At 38.0% G+C, this 27,276-nt stretch overlaps 1 protein-coding gene across 1 annotated transcript in view; it reads left to right on the top strand.

The window, feature by feature from the left end:
- The window catches only part of grb10a (growth factor receptor-bound protein 10a), a 42,754-nt gene that overhangs the window by 5,250 nt on the left and 10,228 nt on the right, over nt 1–27,276 (top strand). Inside the window, exons 2-5 of the mRNA XM_043217586.1 lie at nt 3,549–3,661; nt 6,291–6,384; nt 11,339–11,585; nt 13,071–13,206. Of these exons, the coding sequence (XP_043073521.1) occupies nt 3,611–3,661; nt 6,291–6,384; nt 11,339–11,585; nt 13,071–13,206 (528 nt within the window). The 5' untranslated portion in view covers nt 3,549–3,610. The remainder of the gene's footprint in view (nt 1–3,548; nt 3,662–6,290; nt 6,385–11,338; nt 11,586–13,070; nt 13,207–27,276) is intronic.

Below are 27,276 nucleotides of genomic sequence, written 5' to 3'. Positions count from 1 at the left end.
AGAACAGGACACACTTGGAATGATAATCTAGGCCTTGAAATACCTAAGGCAGTGGTGGGATCTCTTAATTTGCCTCCATGATAAGAATTTCACCAATCTCTTAAACACAATGAGTTTCCCCCTTTAACAGCTTTGTGTATATATATCTTCATTAAATCTGGTTGTGTTTTGCTCTATACTCAACGGTTCTTGTCGGTTCTTGTGCGGAGTGCTACCCAAAACACTGGTGGACCATATCGGTATGTGGCAGCTTTATGTAGTGTCTGATATCTTAACAATAACAGGTTGGATTACGTAACTGACAACAATAGAGTCACTGTCAATCAGCACTCAAAACTATGGGAGGTGAAGATAAACGAACTGGAACCTCTTGAACTTTCTTTTGCAGTGGATTTCAACACCAAGTCGGGGATTCTGTCTCTTTTTATTCTTCGAGTCACCAGATGATGCAGAGAATCAATCCTGGTGAACTTAAAGCGCAGAGACAGTTATGGAAAGTCAATTTGTCATGCATCTGGTCTTCACGCAGGCTTTAAAACCTCAACCATAACGATTTCACAAGATTCATTAGTTTTTGCTTTTAAAAATGGCTTCATTGTTGTCAACCAAGTGCATGTGGTTTTCAGATTATGACACATGAGTTTAGTGTGTAATGTACGATGTGCCTAGGAACTTCAGACAATACCATGCTCTCTGAGTGCAGGCAAAGCGAGATGGTTGACGATCTGCTTTTTCGACTCATCCATTTTAAAGCCCCACTACAGTAGAACACATTTAGATGGATGTATTGTGTCTGTGAGCTGTGTGTGCCACCATTTGTGAAAGCATATCAATAGGGCCATGCAATTATATATTGTTTGATATATTCATGCGCATCACTTTAGTAAAGCTGGTTGTGATCTGTGTAAAGCTTGTCGGTGATCTATGGCTCTGTGTATTAACTGGCCCTCCATTTCAGAACAGTTGATGGAGATTTACCGCTAATCAAAGAACCGGCATTCGCGAGATGTGCAGATACATCAATATATATTGCCCAGCCCTACATATTAATAAAGTGAGGAGCATGTTCAGATAATCATTTTTATTTGTTTTAAAGGGGTCGTATGACAAAAAGAACATTATTTTGTGTATTTGGTGTAATGCAATGTATATATGCAGTTTAAGGTGCAAAAAACACATTATTTTCCGCATACTGTACATTGTTTCAACCTTTTGAAACGGGTTCAAAGTTCATTGCTGTAATAAAGCAAGGTGTGGTCTGATTGGCCAGCCACCCCGAGTTCGTTGTGATTGGCCAAACACCTCAAGGGTCTCACAGAAAATGTTACACCCCTTATTATAACGTGATGCTGCGTCCCAGCACCATGACACCAAAACAATAAAACACCTTACAAATGAGCATGTTGCATACAGTGCATACTTGCTGATTATAATGACTGTACTGTCCTTATACGTGCCGTTGCATCGTGACTCGTTGCGATCACATCTCATAAACATAACACCACGTCTGCATTCGTTACTGGAGAAACGGTGAAAAACAAGCACTAACGTTACCCTTCACTGACGAAAACTTGCATTTGAATAGTAAGTAGCAGGTTCTTGTAATAAGCAAATGTAACTTACTTAAAGGTTGTAAGTTAGAAGCGCAGACTGTCTTTGAATAGTTAGTATTGCCTCACTTTATAGTCTCTGTGCACAGCCAGCATAGGTTGCTCCTCTGGTTTTATTGAACACTGTAATATTTGTTGAACTGTTCTGGAACAGTGTTGTGAATACAACTTAAACACTGATTTCTTGTTGCGTCCTGCACAAAGCAAGTAGTTTCACTTTCACTACGACACACAGCGACTTTTATAAAGAAATGTGATTTGGTATTGAAAACTTAAATCTTTGCAACTTCTTATCTATGGTATTTTATCTATGCATTTAGAGCTTGTAACACTCCAAAGAGAAAGGAAAATTCGAAATAGCATCATATGACCTCTTTAGGAATCAAGTCTTTCGGGGACCCCGCTGACTAGTCATTTTTAAACCCAGTGCACCTGAATGCTTCTAACAGTGACAACCTAGTGCGGTCTCAATCATCAGCAAGAATCTGTGTATGTGCGCGAATGTGTGTCGCCTTTCTTCTCTGTCAGTATAATGAGCTTGGCCATTGATGCGTAGCAGGCCTGAACGGTCTTTCAATGCTGGATGTTAATTTGAGGTTTTGGTGCTGTGCTCACGCTGTTCAGCTGCTCCAGGGTTGAGCTTTGAATCCAGCGTTGAGCACCACACGTTGGGGCTTACTGGTCCTCAGTTTGGACTTTCATGTGGTGCTAAAGTACATTGTCAAAAAATGCTTCAGTGCTTCCAAGCATGTTGGAATCAAAACGTTCCAGAATGGAAATCAAAACTTCATTTCAGTTTGCTCTTATTCTTTCCCAATCAGTTTCATTCCTGCTCACTTTTTAAGTGTTACCACAGCGTAGCCCCCATCGCCCAGCTCTCCTGAGATAAGTTGGAAATGGTGAAGTGCTATTTTAAGTAGTAGATTCTGTCATGTAGCATGCTGTGTCAAACAAGCTGGCTGTTAAAGTGCTACAGCAGACAAAGTATTACAGTCACAAACTGTTAATGCTTCAATCTTGTACCACATAGACTGATTAGTATGTCTATAAGAGTTTACTATAAGTTACCTTGAGGGAGCATATGAATGAGCTGAAAAGAGACTTTGATAAAACCGATTTCACTGGAGTTTATTAAATTGGAGCCTTTTAAACTGCGTTCTGGTGAGGACAGTTCAAAACAGGACCGAAATAGCCTATTATTGCTTCTAAATTGTGACATTTTTATGTAAAGGTTGTTAAAGGTTCTCATTTGAACTGAAACAGGAAGTCAGTCAAGCAGTCAATAGGTGTGTTCGACTTGAAGTGGCGTTGCTGTGACCGGTCGGTGTATAACATCAAAGTATTGCGGTTCTATATGCTGTTTATAATTGTTCTTTTGGTGCTTTAACGTCATATAACAGTCGATCGCTGCAAGGCCGCTTCAGGTTGAACACGCTTAATATCAAGAAGTCCTGCCTGCTTTTTAAAATCCATATTGGCGGAAGTGACTGACAAAATTCGGTATTACAAGAAATAAGCCTTCAAAACATTACAGTCTTTGTTTAGTCATTGCTAAGCACATTAGCTTATAGATAATCTTAAGCCTTACATGTTCATACCAAAAGCCAAAAATCTTTTTGACTGAGAGAAAGTCTCTTTACCAAAATGTTTTGTTTGTCTTAACTGTTAACTGAACAGTAGTGACTCTTACTAATCTGATAAATTAGTTTTGTGTTATGAGTGACTCATTGAATCATTTACTCACCTGACTCTGACTCCTGATTCAGTTTGTTTACATATTGGTTCAGTAAGTCCAACTTTAGAAGAAACTGAAACCAAAGTTTGATTTATTACCTTAAACGGTTCGATTAGAAAACACATATCAATGTTGCAAAGTGGTCATCATAGTTATTTTGGGATTTAATATGTTGCATTATTAAAATATAATTTTTTTCTCAGGCTGTTGCGCAGGGGTTTGGAGGTACATGTGACATCTCAAAGCAGTTGCAGGGACTCCGAGTATGGCCTTAGCTGGATGCCCAGACTACTTCCTCCATCATCCGAACTACCAGGTAAAGCTTAGTTTAGCGGTATCTGATTTGCTCCTTCCGAAGCAATGGAGTCTACAGAGCTTTCAAGTTCAGCAGGGCACTGTGTCAGTGTTTCCTGACCGTGCTGTAATGACTCCTCGAGCGGAATCTGCACAGAAATGCCGAATGCTCGCATGCACGAATCCTCCTGAACCAGAATGAGGGGACTCGTTGCTTCGGCACAGCGCTTTCTCAAGGGTTCTGTGGCATGTCCGCATGCCTTTTGTCGCCATGGCGTTGCCATGGTGCCGCACAGCTGACATGCTGACATGCAAAGTGGCGGCTGTTGCTATTTATACCCGGGCTATGCAGTCAGCCTCTCTCTATATTTGACTCTGCTTGTTGTCTCGCTGTCTAATATGATTCTGTTCATTTAACTTTTCTAAACTATCCAGCACTTCCAAAAACTGTTTCTTCCTCAGACCCTCCTCCCTCTACCCTGCCCCCACCAGGGATGGCTGTACTAGTGGCTGGTGCTTGTGAACGTGGCAGAGCTTGAGTGTATACAGTGAAGGCAGGGGTGTGGGCCGCCCTCTGTCTGTTGCTGTATATAACACTGCAGGGGGTTTCTCAGAGCCACAGGCACCTGGCCTGGATCTTCCCAAGCAGGGGGGCAACGCAGCCCAAATATTCACTTCAGGCATACACAACTCAGGCACCCTGGCTTGCACTGTGCTTCTGCTCTTTTTCTCTTTAAGCCATTAAAGGGGCCTTATTCAAAATTTTTTAGCATTTAGTTATTTATGTGATTTGAATGACTTAAAATGTAATCATTCAATAAACATTTTAAATAAGTTGTTAAATACCTAATTAGATCATTAATAAAACACAAAAAATCGAATGGATTGGATTGGAAATAAGCCAAATCTAATTGAAATATTTGTTTAATATTTTTATTTAAAATAATTTTGGTCCTCCATGTCTGTATAATACTCTTTATCTAATTACAGATATTATTATTATTAATTGTTTATGTATTTAGATGATCTATATGAATTTTTAATATTGTGCATTTACTGCAATGACATTTTTATTAGCTTATTTTTTTTGTTTTCTTCTTTTTCTTTTGTTCCTGCCCGGAATTTCTCTATATGTTTTGTTCTCTATGTCTGTTACTTCTCTTCCTTTTTAGTTATGGTTAGGGATTAGTTACGTGGAGAGTTGCAAGTCTTAATTTGCTTGCGGGTAATGAGGTTGACGATTAGGGTCAAAGGTCGTAGGTCAAAAGGAGACTTGGGATTGTGTTTCAGGTTTATAGCTTGGAGTCTGGTCACCAAGAGCCAAATGGGAAAGTTGAACAGTTGTGTTTATGTTTGTCAAAGCGTTTGTGTATCTCTGCAGTGCCTAGAATGGCCAAGTTATAGCTTTCGAGGTTAGAGGTCAGCTCCAAAATGCTTCGGCTTTCTAACCACTCTTTAGCCTAGTCAGTAGTCAAGGCTCTACACGGGTCACGTGACCTGTCTTTCTAGGAAATTCGCTGCCTTTGTTGCCCCTTGGAATCAGCTGGGAGGTTAAGGTTTACATAACGGACACAAGGCTTGGAGCCCATCCAAGTACAACACACACACACACACACACCCTCTCGCATTCCTCTGTCATCCCCTGCTACAGATCCTGGTGCGTTCCACTTTTGAGCTTTCTTGAAGGGAGTAAAAAGTATGTTTTTTAAAAAAAAAAGCCATTACAGTTTAAAATTCAGGTAATGTGGCCCAAATTAAATCCTACTTAAAGAAGTTTATAAAAGTGGATAAATACTTTCTGTTGGTGTTGTTGCACTGCTTTTATTTTTGCTCTTTTAACACCGTGCAGGATTAACAGTAGACTGGCTAAAGCATTAAAGAAGCTTTCTCAGAGCTGTAAATTTCCCTTCTCGTTTTTATAGATGTTTTTCTCTTTTCTGAGAGCCGGCTGGCTTGGTGCAGCATGAAGAGAGCGCAGAAGAGAGAAATAGAAAGAAGGCAGGCAGAAAAGAGAGCATGGGGACCTCTGGCAGAGGCTAGTTCCTGGAAACTCGGCTTCCATGTTCTTAGGTTTCCTAGAAAACTGGAAATTGAAAATGTGGCTTTATTTTTATTATTTTTTTTTCTTGGACTATTTCTCCCAGCTTTCTGCATTCTGCTTTGAATTATATGGTGTGAGATTGTGTGTGCGGTTTAAAAAGCTATAGAGCTGTTTCTCTAGTTTGCCTTTTTTTTTTTTTTTTTTTTGTTCTGCTTTCTATGTTGATGCATTGGGAATGATGGATGGGACTTTCATACACACATACTCAAGTAATTGCTACTGTCAAAGACATGCATTATATATATTTTTGTTCACAATAATTCTGCTTTTCCTTTCTGTACAAAGCTTTTTAAGTGTTTCTTTTATTTTTTTACTTGAGAAAATTAATAATGCAACAATATCAGAAGGGTGGGCAAGTGATGAAAAAAATCAGAATTTTTGGGATAAATGATTGCATCAAAAGAAGCACACTATAGCCTAAAACAAGTATTGGGGGCAGTTGATCATGGAATAAAGTGGCTGGGACATCATCTCACATGCATCTCTTCATATATATATATATTTTATGTTCCTGCTTGAACTGTCTGACCTTCTCCAATTTTCTCTTCAGGACAATGTTGACCGCACTCCCTCTCACAGACCATCAAATCTCATCGGTTCAAGCTTCCAGCAGTCGTCCAATCGGAATTCTCCTAACCACCCAGGTGGGTTACAGGGTCGTTCCTTTGTTTTATTCCTGCACATTCAATTACTTCTGGTGCAGTTTTTTTTAGTGGCAACATCTAAATGGATCGCTCAGGCAGCGTTCGTCCTCTGTAGCATTGTGGAGGTCACTGGGTTCTGTAAGGTCATGGAGGTTACTGGCGACCCCTCCTGTAGCTGCGGTGGTTGTGTGCATTTAGGGTTGTATATCCTCCACGAGCTGTGCAAGCCAGGGCCTTCCCCGAATCGCTAACCGTTTTATAGCCGTGAGCTAGGCTGTTGGCCGTGGATCTTGTTGTGTGTGTGTGTCTGTGTCCTGCGCTGCTCTCCAGATGCCCAGATGCTGCCTTGCTTTAACGTGTCACTACCCTGAAGCATATAGATTTTTCAGAAAACCACAGAAATGCTGAAACATGCAACATCTTCTTGGTTGTGTATTGTTTGTAAATTGTAAAGAGATTTATAAATACTAATTTACAGCAACTAACACTACCTAACTAACATTATATATAATTTCCCTCTATATATATATATATATATATATATATATATATATATATATATTAGTTGTTTTTTTTTTACATTTTACAGTAATAATATGACAGCGTCATCAAGAGTTTGTCATATTTAATCAACTTCTTGGGACAAATTTGTAAGCACTGTCTTGATGGGGACTTTTCATTAACTTTTATTGTTTATGAGAAGTTTATTTTTTCCCTGTGCTCTGAATCCTCACACAAACTATTCTGCATTTATAGATGCTAAAGAAGATATTATTTAGTCTGTGTATTAAGCCAGCTTCCTACTGGGCAGGGAGGGATGGCAGTGCTCCTGCATCCCAAACATACACATGCACACACTTGAGGATACACACACGCGCATACACACACACACACAGTGTGAAAGCCTATAAATCTTTCTTGTTATGTTTGTTTCTGGTCATCTGTGGCCAGCCCCTGGTTGGGTGGAGCGGTGTGTACATGCTTGCACTTACATGCCTGTTTGCGCTCTATAAGTTGAGGCTGGAGTTATATGAGGTGACCTATATTCAGTACACGGAGAGAGAGAGAAGGCTGGGCATATGAGGTTGGACCGCCTTCTGAAACTCAGTTCCACAGTGAGGAAAGAGAGCTGAAAGAAAAACAACAGGAAAGAGACAGTCAGTCTGTATAAGCCTCTGAAGAGATCTTTGTATCCTGTTTAAAGAAAAAAAAAATCACTGCTGGCTAGGAATCTTCCTTATGAAGTGCTAATGAATGATATAGTTTTGTAGGTAATTGTCTACTTATTTGCACTGTATTGCTTGCCATTGTTTGTTTTATTGTATCTTAATATAATAACTGATGATTAATAATAATAATAATGATTAATAATATAAATGAGAAACCAGAATAAACTTACAGTTGTAAGGAATGTTCTGGAGCATTTGTCAGACCTGGCCACTGAATTAACCCTTTGAATGAAGCTTGACCAACAGGTGATCTGACCAATCGTATTCTAGAATTCATATTGTGTGACAAACATACCTAGAGTAGATCAACTTTCCTGGACTTGAAATAGTTTGTATTGATGTCCAATGTTCATTTCTTGCCTTAACTGTCCATCATGAACATATGATTGGTTGACATGACCCTTGAACTGAGGCGCTACAACAATCTGTAACAACATGTTAAAAAGGAATAGTTCGCCCAAAAATGAAAACCGTCATTAATTACTCACCCTCAGGTTATTCCAAACCAGTAAGATATTCGTCGGTATTCAGATCACAAATCAAGATATTTCTGATGAAATCCGAGAGCTTTCTGACCCTCCATAGACAGACCCTGTAGACAGGGCAAAGGCACAGAAACATAACTTTTTTTGAAATATTCCATGTGCTATATGTGGATAAAACATCATTTTATGAAACTACGAGAATATGCAAAGAAATAACTACACTTTTTTTTTTTTTAACAATTTCCTCTCTGTCCTTCGCCATTTATAGAGTGCACTACAGTGCATGCATGTGATGTTGCTAACACAAAAAACATGGTATTACCACGATAACGTGCAAAAATATACATACCACAACTGTATTGTTTTTTTGTTACTATGGTAATAGCGTTTTTAATGTAGCATGGTAGTCGTTTTTAAATAAGCAACATTACGTGTTAATACCGTGGTATGTTCTGTTCATGTTAGTGTTTGTTAGTAACGTGACTGTAGTTTAAGGAATGTGAAACGAAGAAAAGAGGAAGGGAGTGTTTGGAAATGTGAGGGGAAAAAACGTTTAACAGCTCTCAAAGCATATTTAGCATTGAGAGCGGCAAACGGGAAGATGACGTTTGACACTTGTACTCGTTGTACCTCTCGAAGATCTTGTGCTTGCAGTATCTGATTGTTTTACAGCCTCATTCATCCTGTTTTTATGCGCGTGCTTGCGTTTGAGAAGACTTCCCTTGCACACAGGACACTCGTTGAGCTCTTTCCTTACGTTCACGAACACTTAAATTCGGACACGCGGAAGTGTGTGGGTCTGGGGTATGTAAGGAATGCACAGCTCAGATGCTGCTGCTGCTGCTGCTCAAGAGAAAGTGAGAAGCAGATCTTTTGATTGAGACCCGTTTTTGAAATAAGGTATATTATTTTTGCTTTACCCTACAGAAGGCAAATCAATTTGGACTGCATTTAAACTGCTACCTGTCAGAACTACACTTTTAACTGACAGATACTGTGACCAAAGCATAATGGCTAAAAACACAACTTTTAAATACATTTTGCCAGAAGACTTATCTTCATGTGACCACGATAATATCGAGACTATCACAATATCGATAATATCGTTACATCCCTACTATATTGTTATCGTACTTGGTGTGGCTTTGAATCCCTTTATGAACTAGAGAAGTGGTTCTGTTGCTCAGTTACTGTTACAAAACCTTTTTAGCTAGTCTATAAACGTTTACGTCTCTGTGTATTTGTGTCTGATGGTGTGGCCATCTCGCCACCTTCTCTTTGCTTTACAAATCCTTAGCTTAACAATAGGACAGCATGTTTCGGCAGTGGCAACCATTCACACTGATGAAGAAAAAAACACTTTGGTGACCCACACTGGACTAGCATTACATCACGCATGATTTGTTAACCTTTTAAATGCACCGGTTGTTTGAAGAAATCACTCTAGGGCCTTAAAAGCTCGGTTTTTATGGGCCTTGATTAAACAAAGTGCTTCTCAACTAATGGGTCATGACCCAAAAGCGTGTCTCAGTGCTGTTTTGTTAAGGTTGTGGACGGCAGGGGAAAAACAACGTTAAACGCTAATGAAAAAATGCAGTTTGAGGTCCAAAGCCAGTCGAGAATCACTAGGTTAGAGCATTCCAGTCATCAACTATGTTAGTTAAAATGCACATGCCAACTACTGAACCTGTCCTGCTTGCTTCATTTAACAGGCATGTACCGTTATTACAGAGCAATTCCACAAACCACCTGCTGTTCCTCCCACAGAACAGAATGTATTGTGATTATGTGTTTCTGTGTGAGGAAAATTGGTGGACTGTTTGGTTTTGGATATGTCAGCGAGTAACGTTGCGGGGTCATTGACTCAAGATGAATTGCTCAGATTAGAGGGATTCAATCAGATCAGGGAACACTGGGTAATGTGACCAAAGCGCTGACCACTTTGGTGTTTACTCATTTAATTTGATACTGCCATCTTGTGGCTATTTATTGTTAGCGCCATTGTACATTTAGTCCATTGTTTTCATAGTTTATGCAAATACTTTTTTTAAAATGAGACCAGTATGTCACAGATCCTTAATGCTACACCGTCTCAAGATGCATACACGTTAAGTTAAACAAAGAAAATGGCTCAAAACACAGCAGAAAACTAGTAACTAAAGTTTTTACCTCGACGCAAAGTTATATCAATTTCTGAAATTCTGGGACGCCACTAAACCATAATGCATATGGAAAACAAGTGGACATGGTGGTGAATGTTCTGTGGCCGATCTGTCAAAGTGTGTCCAAAGGCTCAGCTTAAAATCATCCAGGAAGCCACAGTGGATCCTAAAAAACTCTTCCAAAGAAATGTGTGCTGGGAGAGGAGCAATGTGGAAACCACTGCTAACCAAGAACATAAACGCTCATCTCTCATCTGCCAAAGAACACCTGGCTGATCCCCAAGACTTTTGGAAGAATGTTCTGCAAGTCAAAAATGGAATTTTGGATGACATGCATCCCATTATGCCTGGCGTGACGCTAAAACAGCATTCCACAATCTAGCCGACAGTCAAACCGTGGTGCCAGTGTGAAGAATGCCTTACTTTCCCTAAAAACCTGACATGATTAATTTAATGGTTAAGTTAAATTGGTTCACTGCAATGGGATGTTTTATTTTAGAATATATAAGTACTTTTTATAACTTATTTTTATTTATTTTTTTATTTTACTGACGGTATATGGTGTTACAGTATGTATAATGCATATTACATTTCTGGAGTTTGGATTTCAAGATTTAAAAAAATGCTCTCTTAAGCAAGAATACACTTGGGGAAAAATAATATTGTGAAATAATAATATTATTACAGTTTAAAATGTCTGTTTCCAATTTCCTACAGAAACCATTCTAATATGTTCACCTTGATCAGTATGATTAATTTAATGCATTCTCGCTGAATACAATTCTTATTCAAAAAGAAAAAAAACTTTCCCAGAGTTTATAAAAAAAAAGGCATGACCATCATTTATTTCTTTTTTTCATAATATATTTTTGTTGTTCTGCTTAATAGTATAATTGCACACAGTCTCTCAGTTAATATGCATAATAACCCATGATTGATCGCAGCATCCAATTGTAATTAAATTGAGTGTATTTCTGCGGCTACTTGTTAATGTTGTGGCTTCTGCTGAAACAATTTTGTGGCTTGTGGATGATCTAGGACTCAATCTCTGTCCATGCGTGTTTTGTTTTTACTTCAGAGGATGATGTAGATCTGGAGGCCCTGGTGAATGACATGGCCTCTCTTTCTTCCTATGAGAGCATCTATGCAACCTGTGGGACCCAGCATTCAGACTCGGCCCCTCTCTTGCACAGCACTGATGGCAGTGGACTCCATGGCAACAGAGTGGCCCCACTGCCACGGGCCCCTAGTAATAAAGTGACCGCCCCCCACTCTCCTGCCCAAAAGCTCCGGCGATCACAGCCAATGCACATACAGGCCGTCAGGTAATGTATATGCACGCAGTTAAGTGTATGCTAATGAAAACCTTAGGATTTCCAGAAAATCGAGCCTTAAAGGGTAGTGCACTCCACCCCAAAATGAACATTATGTCATTAATCACACACTCTCATATCGTTCCAAACACATAAAAGCTTTATTCGTCTTTGCTACTAATAAACATATAGAAATATTGTGGAATATTATTAATTAAATTATAATATCAAAATTTGCATCGTCGTTCTTCCAGTCTTCTAACAGTCATTCTAATATGCTGATTTGGTACTGGTGTAATAATTTCTTCTTCTTATTATTATTATCCATATCAAAAATCGTTTTACTGCATTTAATTTAAATCGATTTTATTTGTACATGTAAAATTCTGCCGCTTACGATCAATAAACCCTGCTTACATCGCACATTGTAATTATTCTAATGGGTGATTTAATAAGTAAAAAAAGTGGCAAAATGTTACTGCAGTTAATTATTCATTATACAAATGACAAAATATATAAGAAATAATATACTAAATAATATATTCCTTCTTTATTTATTATTAATGTGTCCTGTTTATCAGTTGATCTGGATTTAAGAAACCATATTCATACTCTCCTCCAAGGTACTGTTAATTATATGTTACATACACTTTCTGCTTTTTAAAGTCATCTTTCTGTTCATAGTCATAATCCGTTCTCTCCGCAGAATCCTCTCAGACTGCTTGTTCTAATCAGCTCTTTTACACCTCACCTTTCTGCAGGGCTTCTGTATCGTTTGCTGTCTTTCATCCGCTCTTCTCTGATCTCCATGACAGCGGGGTGTAGTTTCACACGCATACACACACCGAGATGGGTTCACTCAGAGGTTCCCGTCTCTACACACTCACACAGACACACAGTCTTCTTTCGTTCTGACTCGGCCATGAACCCTGAACGTCCCACCCCCTGCTACGGTTCGGATTTTAAAAATTCTCTCAGTTATTCCCTCAGTTATTATGGTCGCTCCAACTGCGCTGAGGCAGTCATGTATTATTCCCGGTCTTATTGATGTAGATCAAAGACCCGAAGACGAGTTTAGCATCTGCAGTCTATGTGTCTGTCTGCTGAACTCTGCCGAACACTACGAGAGTTCATGAACCGGTTCTCGGTTGGCTAAGTGGGTTTCAAATCTCTCGGTTTCATTCATATATTCTGTAGTAGAATCTGTAATGCGGTGGTGAGAATTTCATGTGGATTCTTCTGATTTATTTTTCATTAGCCTATCGCTTTACAGCAACGAAGTTTTCAGGGAACTTCGGGGCTTTAATTCCCTGCCCGGCTTCATATTGATTAAAACAGGGATCATATCGAGAATGCTGCATTGTTAATGAACCGATGAGATCTTAATGAAACGAGATGCTGGGTGCTTTAGTGTTAGGGATGGTTTGTATTTTTGAGTCATTTTGAGTTCGGTACTAGTACAATCTTTTTTGCTAATCTCTCCGTGTCACTTTGTAGGCGCCTTCAAGAAGAAGAGTTGCAAGTTCGTCCGGCATCTTTGCCAGCTATTCCGAACCCGTTCCCTGAGCTCTGCAGCCCCTCGGGATCTCCTGTGCTGAGTCCTGGATCTCTGCCACAGCCATCTGAACCACATGTAAGAGTTGAAAACAGACACTGTGCTCTTAGCCCTGTAGCTATTATCCATCAGACACGCATGAGGTGTTACATGAGTGATTTATTGCAGGTATCTCACTTCCCTGTTCCAGTATGTCTGGCATCCTCTTATGCGTTCACATATGCCCATACAAGAAACCTGAAAGTCTACATTAAAGTTAAGAGAAACTAAAATAATTGGAGATTCTTTGGCATTTGATGATGACATGTATATATGACATGTATATACATGTACTTACTGTATATATATTTAAAGAAATATATATAGTCACTCCTTCAACCTTTATTTAAAAAACTTAATATGCATATATTAAAGGGTTAGTTAACCCTCAAATGAAAATTAGCCTATGTTTTACTTGCCCTCGAGCCGCCCTAGGCGTATATGACTTTCTTTCTTTTTTCAGACAAATCCAGAATTATAATTTTTGGGTGAACTACCCCTTTAAAGTGAGCTAAGATGATTAAAAAAAAATCTATCTTGCGTAACTAAAATTGCAGAGTGCGTTTCAGATTTCCGAGCGCGCATATTGAGGAGCATTATATTTCCCGTAAGGATTGCTTCGAATCAGTCACTAAACAAGGTTGAATTTCAACTTGGATGCTGCCTTAGAAGGTAACAGCCAATGTAGACAGTGGAGCAGCTTGCTAGGTTTTAGTACAGAACTAATGACTCTTACAAGCTTATCAGGTTGCAGTCGTACTCTTTAATCTCCTGTACACCCCACGCACACTCTTCGGACTTCTCTGGGTCAGCCAGAGGGGTTGTTTGTAAAGCCTGTACTTTTCGAGCGTGCGCTATTGTTGTATAATGAGCACCCCTGCAAGATAATATGTGCGTTTGTCAAGCATTGTCACGAGCGTGAAATCCTGAACGGAAAAGTGTCAGTCTCTTTTTTTGGCCCTCGACCCCCATCATATCTTTCCTCAGCATCCTCTGAGCGGAGACTCTTTTCTTGGAGATGAGAGTTGCTTTCCTTTCACACGCCGCTTGCGTTTCCACTTGCGAGTGTGTGTGGATGTGTATATTTGTCCAGGTCTGTGCCAGCAGTCAAAGCCCTTCCTTCCTCTTTCCTATCCTTTCTGTCCTTTCCCACAATGCCTTGCCTTAAGCTCCCTTTCCAAAGGGAAAAAAAATAACAAGTTTTATTTATGCTCGTTGGCATGTGCGAGCACATGTTTTGTAAGTCCTCTCCCCCTGAAGCATTCCTGGAGCTTTGAGAAGTGAAGTGTCATTGTGGGATGGCCCCGTGTTTCCAGTTCTTCGCTGGGACTGACCTCACCTCGGGTGGGGTGACATCTTGTGACGTCCTGTACGTGCTGCCTGCATCTATTTCCGTCTTTTCATGTGAATATGATCATTTGGTTGTTGTCAACACCCTGAGGACAGTCTGTCCATCACTTCTTTTCTAAATTCTATTTCTCACCATTTTGTCTTGTTTAATCACCTGTGGCCTTTTTTATCCTTTTCTTGTCTTTTTATTTCTTTCTTTTAGTTGTTTCTTTTGTTTGTTCCTCCTTCATTCCTTTCAGTTGTAATTTAATTTTTTTTTCTCTTTCATGTTTTTTTGTTTTGTTTTGTTTTCTCATTGTCTTTCATTTAGTTTGGTCTTTTTTGTATTTTAAGCCTCACTTAAGTACATTCCCCTTCACCAAAGTGCCTTTGTTTAAATGACCTTTTTTTGCATTCGTTTTGTTCCCTCTCCTGTAGAACGTGTGCTAGTATCTGCATAGAAACTTGGCATTTACATACATTTAAAAAAACAAGGTTTATGTCATTTTTAGGATTTTTAATGAAGTAAGAATTTTGAATAATGCATAATTTGTTTGTTACTGCTTATTCTATTCATCATATTCATCAATGTTTAAACCATTAAAGAAGAAACCACATTTTCTGTAGTTATTTTATTTCTGGGTAAAAAAAAAAAAGAAAATTGAATGGATTGAACCTTTATTCATTCAGTTTTTTGTTCTCTTTTATTTATTATTCTCTTGTTTGCACTATCACTCTTTCATTCTTTTTTTTTTAATTTATTTATTTACTGGAATTCTTTCTTTTTTTTTTAGTCTTTCTTTCTGTCTTTCACTCCGAAGTTGATCCCAGAACACACTGCTACAAGCTCCATTGAAAATCTTAATCCAGATGAAGCTGAATGTTGCCTTTTTTAAAATAACTTGTTCAGTTTTGATATGTAAAATTTTAAATTTTATATGCATCAGTCACTATTTGTGTGCTATGTATTTTGTTTTACTTGCTTGTTAAGCTAAATTTAAGTCCCAATCACTTTCTATGTGCTTTGCAAAGATGTTGACTGTACAGTGTGTGCTTCTCTGTTGGTCCACTATAAAGACCATACATGATACCTGATAGCGCCTATTGTGGAAATGCTGAGAACATGCTATGTACTTGCTATGCTATGTAGTATAAGTGATGATTGAAACACGCACTATGCACCTTTCTTTAATTTTTGACTTTGAGTCATTTCAGATATGCCAACTGCAGTAACGCAAAGCATGACATGGTTCAGTTCAGCTGGAAGAGATTCTTTGTCAAGACTATGGTTTGGAGCAACTTGGAATTGTTTGCAAACATGTTCTTCCTCCCTTTTTCTGCTTCCTCCCTGATTCTGCTCTTTGAGTGAGTCTAGAACGACCAAAAAAAATCTGAAAACAGGATGCAGCTTTAGCTTTGAGGTTGAACTCAAGGCAGTCTGCTGAGGAATGATTTCCGTTATCAAGACATATACGACATTCTGAGCTGTCAGGTTGATTTAGGTACTGCAATTAAGTTTTACCACATTTCATTTATTAATGCATGCTATTTATTAGAAAAGCAGAGTGTTCGCTTGCTTCTAATTAACTACTGTTCAAAATTTTGGGGTTGAAAAGATTTTAAAGGTCTCTTATACTCACCAAGGCTGCATTTATTGGATTAAAATCACAGTAACCATAATATCTTGAACAATTGCAAATAACTGCGTATTTAATATATTTATGTTTTAAATTAAAAAAAATTAACAAAGCAGAAATATTTTGCCACCGTTACTTCAGTCAAGATTCCTTTCCTACAACTATCAAAGATAAAAACAGTTGTGCTGTTTTAAATGTTTGTAGAAGGCATGATATTCTTTTCAGGTTTCTGTGACTAATACGGTTTAAAAGAACAGCATTTTTTGCTGACCCTGAACTTTTGAATTGTACCGTATATGGATATACATAATAAAATAATAGAGGTAGATGTCTGGTATTAGAATAGTTTTTGATTCCTTCTAAGAATGATCAATACATTTCTAGAAATAATATAATGGAAACATGTATATTACATTATAGTTATTATTCCTGGAAATTAAATTAAAAAAGGGTTTATATATGCAACAGCCGTGTGGTGCTGCCAATTTGTAAATAATCCAATGAATTCTGTGATTTATTACTTTTTATGCTGAAATTCGTGGACGCAGACCAAAAGATAAGACCATTCATTAACAAACGAATACGTCTGGCATCGGTGCACAAACATTCACATTATGTAACACTCGAGTGAGTAAAAACAGAAAAATGATATTATAAACAGTCTCTAGACCCTGATTGTGAGCCATATTCCAAGTCAAATAGCTGATATACATCAGATGTCTAATAGAAGTCTAATATTAACGTGACGATTTGCAGTTACATCTGAATTATGTACAGCAGTCACTTCCACTTGTTGATATTTGCACTATCACACAGTATATACTGTTAAACCACCCTGCCCTAATGTTTCTGAACTTCGTTTATACTTTGTTCCCAGAAGTTAATACCAGATTATGATGTTTTCTAGACTTTTGAAGGTCACACTTCCAGTAAGCGTGGCCTATTACGGTTGGCAGCGCTTTTTGGGCATTGTTTCGGACATGATAATACTACTGAAGAATGCTGTAGATGGGTTATGCACACATGTGGTTTCTTAATGATCTCACGAGGATCGTCTGACCCTTATTGACCGGCAGGCATCAGACAGAACTGCTCAGGCATTGGCGGGCATGACATGGGCACGACACGCATTGCCTAATGTAGTCTCTTGCTTAGCGTGGGAATGGAATAAATGCTGTTGCCGTGTTTGTGATACTGACAGAGCGTTAGTGTGATTATAATCAGGCGCTTGAGATCTGTCAATATGCGTCACAAAGATGGAATCTTTTGCAATTTCTTGTGCGTGCTGCACAGAGGTCTTTCTGTATGTGCGTTTATCTAAGCGTCTTTGTATTTCTTTTGGCACTGCCCACAAGACTAGACAAGATTACACTCTGCCTGCATCTGCAACTGCAGACTGAATTTTTTTTTTTTTTTTTTTGACAGGTGAATGCATTCGTATATATTGCATGAATTTACAAGTCTACTGTCACCCCAAAATGTACTTGGCCGCCCTTGTGTGTGATTTGTGTCCGATAAGTAGCAAAATGGTAAACCAACACAACTTTTCAAGAATTATGTTTAGCAACAGACATGTAAAATGTTTGTAAGGAGGTAGAACTAACCGTTGTGTGTGTGGGTACGGGGTGCGCAGGGTACAATTTTGTAGGGGTTTATGCATCCCTGCCTCTGCTGAAGTATTCCTGGTGGGGCTAAAACGATTCATTATGAACTCCCATTTTTAATCAAATGATTTTCAAAACTTTATATATATATATATATATATATATAGAGATATATAGATATATAGATAATATATTAATATATTTCTATGTATGTATATCTGTAAGTGTATATGTGTGTTTGGGTTTTTATTTTAGAACATAGCACTATTTTTGAAGGTTTGAGTCCCATAGAATGCACGTACAGATAAAAGTGCATACTTTTTTGAATGCCCTGGGGGTTGCTTTGCGTCTCCCAAATACCCAAATAAATGTACATTTTTTCAGAATGATATGCATTGATAAGTCACCCATAAGACCCAAAACAAGCATTAAGAAAATAAATGGGGTCAATTTTGACTGCATATCAACTTCAAGTTTGTGTGTAAGTTCTGTATGTGTGTTTCTTTAAAACAGCAAGAGCTCACAGGTCCGCCACAGTGGGATTAATTAGGATTCACTCGATTTTCTTATTTACTCTTTTCTTTATTTATGTGTGTCAGCTTTCCCCCCTCGTGCACGTACGAATACTAATACGGCATTCTGTGCATGAGTGATCCATCTCTGATGTAGTAACTCGAGTTTCAAGCGCTGAACCTGCCGTGACCTCTGCTGGATCCTGCGAGCGAGTGATTAATGGCGGTGAGCCAGAGCGCGGAGCCGCAGGGGGTGCGTGTCTGTGAGTCTGTGTACAGTGCGAAACGACACCAGGCCCTGAAGACTCTCGTAAAAGTCAGACCATAAAGTGACAAGTGATTGAGTGCTAGCAACATACACAAAACCAACACAGACACATCTGTGTGTTTGTGCGTGAGCGACAGTGACACCTAATGTGTTTGTTGAACTAGCCGTCTTTGTTTTTAGCCCGTCTGGATTTTTCAAAACAATACAGCCGCATTCAATGGAGCATTTCAGGTCATATATTTACATGTAGGTATAGATTTGCTTGCTGACAGAGAACGGAATGTTCAGGCTGTTTGATTGGCTACTATTCGAGAGCGATGATATCACATGACCCGTCTGTACCGTCACACAAGCCTATCTCGTTTTTACAGCACGTGTTTATCTTTAGAGACAAACGCCGTCATTGATTTTTGGCTTTAAACGAGGCCTGAGAAGTCAGCACGATATTTATGAGGTTAAAGATGATGGCTTAGCGGTTTTATTGTTGTTGACGTTATTAGTTGGCACTGGTCACATGATGCTCATCGTTCTAGCTCCAATCCCGAGCAAACTCACTTGCCCTGTAATTTTATTTTTTTTTTGGTAATCCTGAGAATCTTGATTATCTCGTTCTGGTGTTTTTGATCAGAGCTGGAGCGCTGTGTAATATACAGCACGGTAAAGTTTAGTACAAATAAGTGCTTTTTTAGGATCTTTGAGATGCTATTATAGTTGTTTGTTAATGATTTAATATAAAATATTAAAATTACAAAAACTTAAAAAAATATGTAAAGATGAAACACAAGGGATGTCGTATTGGCAACTAGCTTAAAAAAAGTATAATTTTATTGAATACTTGCTAACATTTTAGCATAGGGACCAATTCTCGCAATTAAATAATTGCTTATTAGCATCCTTATTATTAGCTTTTTGTTAGTACTTAAGTTCATATTCAGCATAACCATATTCTACATTCCTAATCCTACCCAATAACTAAACTTAATCACTACCTACCAACAACTACCAACTACCTACTAACTATCAATAAGCAGCAAACTAGGATCTGAGATTGAAGTCAGTAAATATCAAGAATTGGTTGTCCGGAATATCTTCAAGCTGTTCTATCAGTATTTAGATGGAGAAAACTGTGTTTTTCTTCTGCTTCTCGCACTGTAATTATTTTTAGCTTGAAAATCAAATCTGTCACAACGATATTAAAATATGGCGGTACACTCTACAAGAAAAATCTTTTGCGAATTAGATTTTTCCAAACTGCCCGAAATAACAATGATAACACTATCACAAATTAGATATTAAAATCAGATATTCCTTGTGAATTTCATTGTTTGTCTTCTGACTTCTAAAGAAGACCACATGTAGGTTGTAAAAGGAACCTTTTGTATACCGTGTCCTCGCTTACTCTCTAAACTACGGTTCAGACAAGCTTAAACGCCCTCAAACTAGCTTTGCTTTGATGATAGGCTGACATTTGTTAACTTATAACTGAACTCAACTGCTTCAAGCAGCATGGGACTACACTTTTTTTCTTTTTTTAGTCTATCTTGTCCTCAGGCCGTTGCGGTCAGCTGACAAAATTTTCCATGAATGCTTTGTCTGATTGGAAAAAATCAAATTTCTCTTGTCGTCTTTGTTTCCTTCAAGTGGCTCTCGCGTTGCAAAGAGAGTGTATGATATTATACGATGCTTAATTCGCCTCCGCAATATTTCTGTGCATACGCAATGGCTGATTGTTTGGATGGTACGTTTCGTCTCACGTGTTTGCGCGAATGGCTTGTCTTTTGTTTGGCTTGTTTGCGCTGTCCCATTTTGCATCCATCCAAAACTTATCAAAGAAGGATATCTAAGAAGTTTGTTCCACAGAATTTACCATGTGACCTTTTCCTTTCACGTATAAATACCTGGGTGTGTGCTATAGTTTCTATATGAGCGCTGTTAAACAACTTTCAATTGAAACGCCACCTATATGTTTCTGATTCTTGTTTACCTGCCACACGCAGCTGTTCAGTATTTGAGGCAGGGTCAGTCACGTTTATGTGTTTAAGGTTAGACTGTAAGTGGCAAAGGTCACTCGGTTTAATTCACATGTATTTATGTAGCATTTTTAACAATGGTAAATGTCATTAAGGAGCTTTACTGGGTGTGATGCCTAAAATCCCAGTGAGTCAGCAGAAAATAACTGGAACAGAAGTGCATTAAATTGACGGTTAATGAATGTGGCATTGTCAGGCTATGAGAAGTTTAATGTGATTGTTTATACACCCTTTCTTATTCCATAATAGGCAGATGCTAATGAGGCGGTCCTATTTATATGCGTGCAGTGATAGCATAATTTTGTGTATTTTATGTACATGGATGTATGGATATATGCTATGTATAGTTTGGAAAAGTTCTATAAATAAGTAGCACATTGAATTAAACGGGACATTTAGAATTTTGTCTTCAGTTTTAAAGAATTTATCCATAGGTGTGTTTGTGTTCATTTAATATTAGTTGATTCAATAACTGTCATGAATTAATAAACTTTCACAGCATTTATTAAATGTTAAATATGCATTAGTGTGAGTATAAATGACCCTGTTAGGTACTGAAAAATAGTCGTGCTTTATCATTATGGATAATGAGAATTAAAAAATAAATAGTAATAGTATGTTTATACGTGTACACTTAAGATAATAAGTATCGGTTGATTCATATTCAAGCGTTGTCTCGTTATTAACATTTAGCTTTCTAACTTTGAACTTTTAGGAATTGTTAATCCATTTTCTTTACAATATATTCCGGTATTTTTCAATTTATAAAAGGTTCAGATGTATGGATTATTACATGTTAATTAACATTAATTTGGACTGCCTGGTATGTTAGGTATATCTATCTTCAAAAATGTCGTTTTTAATTTAAAACCCAATATCAGGGTAGTTTTGGAATTAGCTGTGTTACATATGCACTTCTCTTATTGAGTTAGCATGGATTCTTTGTTATACCTTGCTACCTGTTAAACCTCTAAAGCATGATTTGTATGGAGAAAGAAACTTTGACTTTCTCTTTATATATTTAAAAAAAAGGGTGAGAGGACTTTACATTCTCTGTCTCGTTTCATGCGGTTAAGTATGACGATGTGCATTCATACTTCTTTTTTTTCCATCACACCACTGACAATCCACTTATTTGTTTACCTGTCTCCTGAGTCACGCTCTGTGAGAACCACTTTGTATTCTTAGTTCACACAGTCAAACTAACTCAAATGCCCCATTTAGCAGAACCTTTGCCAAAAATCTCCTCCCAGGTGACCCATTAAAGATTTGTGCTGTGAAATGAGACACCGCCGCAGCGGAGTTGAATATGTCTGTGCGTGTGGATCCTGTCTCCACCCTAGTGTACACTCAACACCAGTTTGCTTCGGTTTGTGTGCCAGAGCCTTTGGACACACTACAAACACACACACACACACACACACACACACACACTGGCCAGTCAGCTGACTGCAACACAAACCCCTGAGAGATGACATGAGCCAACATTACTGAAAACATCAGCATGAGAAAATAATCCTCTCCTCAAACTACCCTTGTCCCTCTTGATTCCTAATTCTTTTTGAGTGGTATCTTTATGTCTGGTCTTTTTGATGTCAGTTAATTGGAAAATTACATTTCAGGAGAAACAATGTACCGACTCATGATGATTGCTGGTGCTTGATATTTTTTTGGAGCGAGTTGGACACTGAGAACCATGGGATAAAAAAAGTGTTTGTTTATGCTGTATGTGTTCATTCTTTTTTTTTTAATGCTAATTCTGAATTTAAACTTGTGTATTTTACATTTAGAATTTATATAAATTATTATTTTGCGCTTATTTTAGTCAGTAAATTAAGAAATAACTAATTAATTGCACTTTTTTTCTGAAATTAAAATAAATCCAATTTTACTTTTTTTCTTTTAAATAAGCTTTATATTGCAATAATTTCACATTCATTCAATCTTTAAATAATACTGCTGATGTCTCTATTGGAAATTGTTAATTGACTATATTTAATGTTGACTCTACTAACTCGATTTTAAAATGTTTTTAGCTTCAAAATAACAACTAATAGGTAAACTTAAAATAAAATAAAAATAAAATAATCTTAAAATAATCTTCACATAATCCCACTATAATAAGTCATATTTACCTTTTGCCCTTCAGCAAAAATGCGAGCAAGCAAATAGAAATAAGACATCTCAGTTTAATGTGGTCGTAAAGACGTTCTACATCAAAATAAACATAATTATTTTTGAGAAATTAGAGTTATGAGTGAGATGGCCAACCCTAGCCTGCGTTAATTGCATTAAATATTTTTAACATGGTTAAACTGAAAAAATGAAATACCTGCACAAACTAAGTGTTGCGCTCTACTTTCTGATATTCATATATAATCTTGTGTCATCATGTATCCTGTTCATCTCTGTTTTTATCCTCTATTCATTCTGGGGTTGTTTCCACTTGCTGATAAACTGTCAAACACATCAGGTTGCACAAACATATCTCTCTCTCTCTGTATCACACACACAGACTGGCTCCTCTCCATGAAACCCGAAACTTCCAAAGCTGTCAGCGACGTTTATCCCCTGAGATCTCTAAACAAAGGCGTGTGTGTGTGTGTGTGTGTGTGTGTGTGTGTGTGTGTGTGTGTGTGTGTGTGTGTGTGTGTGTGTGTGTGTCAGGGCAGGTTATATTTTTTGCCTCTGTGTGTGAATGTGGATTTTTACAGTATGTTTGTGATGTCATTTGAAAGGCAGGGTCACCAAGAGTTCAGTAAACTGCGGGTGGTAATAATGCCTGCGTTTGAGTGTGCGTCAGGCTTGCGTGGGGTTAAAATCAAATTTGCTCTGTCAAGTTAGGTAATAAGAGTGAGGTGAGTGATTGCAGCACACAGGTCTGTTTACAAATGAACTTGCGGGGCCGTGTTCCCAGACAGCCACAGATTTCTCATAGTCTCCTGCACTTTTCTAATTTACTCTTATCTTAGACACTGTTTTATCATGCTTAGTTGTACATTACTTCAACGTTATTACCATTTAAATGGATGGCTATTTAAGTTAGATGGACCATTTCTGGATGTTCAGTCTCTTATTCAGTTGTGAAAGTTTCTTGTTTCTGATGTCTTTGATCTTTCACTGTGGAGGCCGGTCTTGGTTAAGAGTGTTTGTATTCTGTGGGCAGGCAATTTAAGTGGTTTCTCACCCACATATGCATGCATGCATCTATGTGTTTGTCTGCATCGTCTGCGTTTTCTCAAATACTATGAGTATGACTTGTTTTTGACATTGCACTTTATTTATTTTTTTTTTTCACTGTTTCATCTTCTATCATCATCTTTTATGGTCTACTGCCTCTATATCTGTCTGTCTGTCTGTCTGTCACTGTCTGTCTGTCACTGTCCGTCTGTCTGTCACTGTCCGTCTGTCTGTCACTATCCGTCTGTCTGTCACTATCTGTCTGTCTCTCTGTCTGTTTGACAATATCTGTCTGTCTGTCTCTCTGTCACTGTCTGTCTGTCTGTCACTATCTGTCTGTCACTGTCTGTCACTGTCTGTCTGTCTGTCACTGTCTGTCTGTCACTGTCTGTCTGTCTATCTGTCTTTGCCACTATCTATCTATCTATCTATCTATCTATCTATCTATCTATCTATCTATCTATCTATCTATCTATCTGTCTGTCACTGTCTGTCTGTCTGTCTGTCTGTCTATCTGTCTTTGCCACTATCTATCTATCTGTCTGTCTGTCTGTCACTGTCCGTCTGTCTGTCTATCTATCTGTCTGTCACTATCTGTCTGTCTGTCTGTCACTATCCATCTATCTATCTGTCTGTCTCATACTATCTGACTGTCTATTTGTTTGTCCATCTAATGTTTATATTTATTTTTGTCTGTCTCTTATTATCCATCTCTTTGTCTGTCCGTCACTTTAACTATCCACCTATCTCTTTGTTTTTCTTGCTATCTGACTGTCTCTCATTATCCATCTGTCTTTCTGTCTGTATTATTATCTGTCTGTCTGGCTCTAGCTATGTATTTACATAAAACTGTACTTGTATACCTGTTTATCTATTTGAATTTTACCTGTGTTTATATACTGGTCTAGGTATCATACAGCATATTAAACTGTATCTAACTATGCACCCGTCTAACTACAAAATTATACACGTTTCTTACTGTATACATTTCTAACTCACCATATTCCTTGCTGTCTAACAATATTTATCTGTATACGTCTGGACACAAATAGTCTAACTATAACTGTGTATATCTGTCCATCTACCCATCCAACTGTATTTCTGTCTATTTAACTATATTTAACTGTATATAACTCTCTCCATATCTGTGCATATATAATCACGCAGCCTAATGTATTAGAAGTACTGGCCATATACCGTGACCTCTGTTCTATTTTTGGATTACCTCTACCCTCGTTATACAAACTGCGAACAATACTTGAACAACCCTCTATTAACTCCAAACAAACACTTTGTTGCCATGTGACCCTCAGAATGTTTGCAAAACCTTTATTTAACATTTAAAGATCCTCCCATGTGACCCACATAGGCGGGACGGAGCAGCACAGAGCAAACGTTTACTCGTAACCACGCGATTGTGAGGATGCGTTTGAACAACATTGGGTAAACTCTTGCATCGTAAAGCTGGTAGAAAATAGCATTTGCAGCGGTTGAATGGTACACTTATAACTAAGAATGAGCAATGAAACAATGCCCTGCAAACAGCTTCCACTGCTATAATAGCCTTGCCAATAACTCAACCCCCAACATCCTTTTCTTCATGGTGTCGAGTCAGATTACATGACACCGTTCTCTTCTGTCTGAGAGGACAGATTGGTGTGTGTTTTTGATTTTGTTTTTATTCTTTACCGCACTTAAAATGAACACGTACAAACTTCTTTAAATAGCGATAAATGGTAAGATATTGAGAATGTTAAGTATGACAAAGAAAATCGCTAGTTTTACTGAGGAAGTGTTGTGGGAGGAGGGATTTCTCTGGGACTTGGCCTCTGTTGTGTGTGTTTAAGAAACACTCTCCAGTTGTGATATGCTGAGTTTTGAGAAAAAGAGAGAGAAAGGTTTTCTTTGGCTGTGGAGTTCAAAGCCAAACTTCAGGGGGGAAATGGGAGTGAAAAAAAAAAAAAAAAGAATGAGAACAAAATCTCACTCTGTGTGTGTGTGTCGTGAGAGCTGGATGTGGGGCTCTGTCTCAAGGCTTTCTGAGAACCAGAGAGAATTTGAAACTTTGACAGAAGCAAAGGCAAAGTTTGATGTGGGGGAGAAAGAGAGAGCAAGGTTGTGGAAAAGAGAGAGGGAGGGACAAAGGGAGAGATGATGGAAGGTAAGGCAAGAGAAGAGAGGAAGGGATGGAAGGGCGTATATAGAGAAAGAATTGTTGTTAATGTGAGTTTCCCAAAAGCCTGATACATAATACAAATATTAGTAAGTTTAATTTTGCACTTTTTTAATTTAATTTGTTTCATTTAAAAGTATAGATTTATAGATTTCATACATTTAATTGCTTTGTTGCTGCCTAATGTTCATTGTTACATTCTTATTTTGTAAGCATTAAGGATCTTCTAGCAATATAATATATAGTAATACACACACTGTTTTTTTTCATTTCCATTTCATTCATTGTAAATCAGTTGTAGGGTTTGTAGAATACTTTTCATGTGTAAACGACAGTTAAAAACAGTTATCATAGTCACATTATCTAGGAAGCTTGCCGTCATTGATGTCAAATAAATTTGATTGATTCGACAGCAAGACAGCCCCTCAGTCCCCTTTCATTTTCTTTGTTGAGGCTGTCCCATATATCGCTTTGTTTTATGAAGAATAAAATGTATATTTGGAATAAAGAAACCCGTCGTATGAATTTAATTGATAGATTAAAGCCCTAGTCATCTCTCTATATTTCTTTCTCTCAGATTAATCCACTAGAGTATTGTAAGACACAAGCTGCTTGTCAGCTGAGTCTCTCTCCCTTCTTTTCTCTCTCTCGCTCTCTTGTTTCAGCAGCTCTCTTGGTCTCATCTCAAACCTCTCATCCTCTCACTTTCTTTCCTCCTCCCCTTCTCTCCTCCCTCTTTCTCTCTCTCTCTCTCTAACTCACTCTAACTCTCTCACTCACTCTCTCGCTGCGTGAGTGAGTAGAGGTTGTCTCAGAGTGAAAATGCCATCGTGTTCGCCGGACTGTTGCTTGTATCAGGCAGTAGAGGTAAGACTGACAGTAACTACTTTTTCCTAAAAAAAAAAACAAACCAAAAAAAAAAACCCTGATGTGAATCTAAAACATTTCCAGTTTAGTCTTGCAGATCATCTCTGTGCATATATTGCACACTACTGTTAGTTTCTTCTGTGCTTGTATTTTATTTTTTTAAGTGCATATATAATAATTAGCTGCAAATGTTTTTGTGCATGAATGCATATGCCTAGTTGTGCACTTGCACATGTAAATGCATTTATAGAATTTCTTGTTTTGTGTGCACGTTCACTGCAAGTATTACCGAGTTTCTCTTTCTTTTTCTTTACCTGGTCCGTCGGCTTTGGCATTCACGTGAATTCTGCCTCTTAATGGAGTATATCCTCTTGTGCGTGCGTGTTCAAGTCAGTCATGCTTATGAGCGCCGGACTCCATCTAAACCCCGATAAGAGTCCATGTGGATTGATCTAAAGACCACATAAACAGAGACATGCATGGTTTGCACCAACAAAAACTTGAAGTTT

This window comes from Puntigrus tetrazona, chromosome 19 (genome assembly GCF_018831695.1).
Source record: "Puntigrus tetrazona isolate hp1 chromosome 19, ASM1883169v1, whole genome shotgun sequence".
NCBI lineage: Eukaryota > Metazoa > Chordata > Actinopteri > Cypriniformes > Cyprinidae > Puntigrus > Puntigrus tetrazona.
The sequence above is the reverse complement of the archived record's forward strand: the minus strand, read 5'-3'. Positions and strand labels throughout refer to the sequence as shown.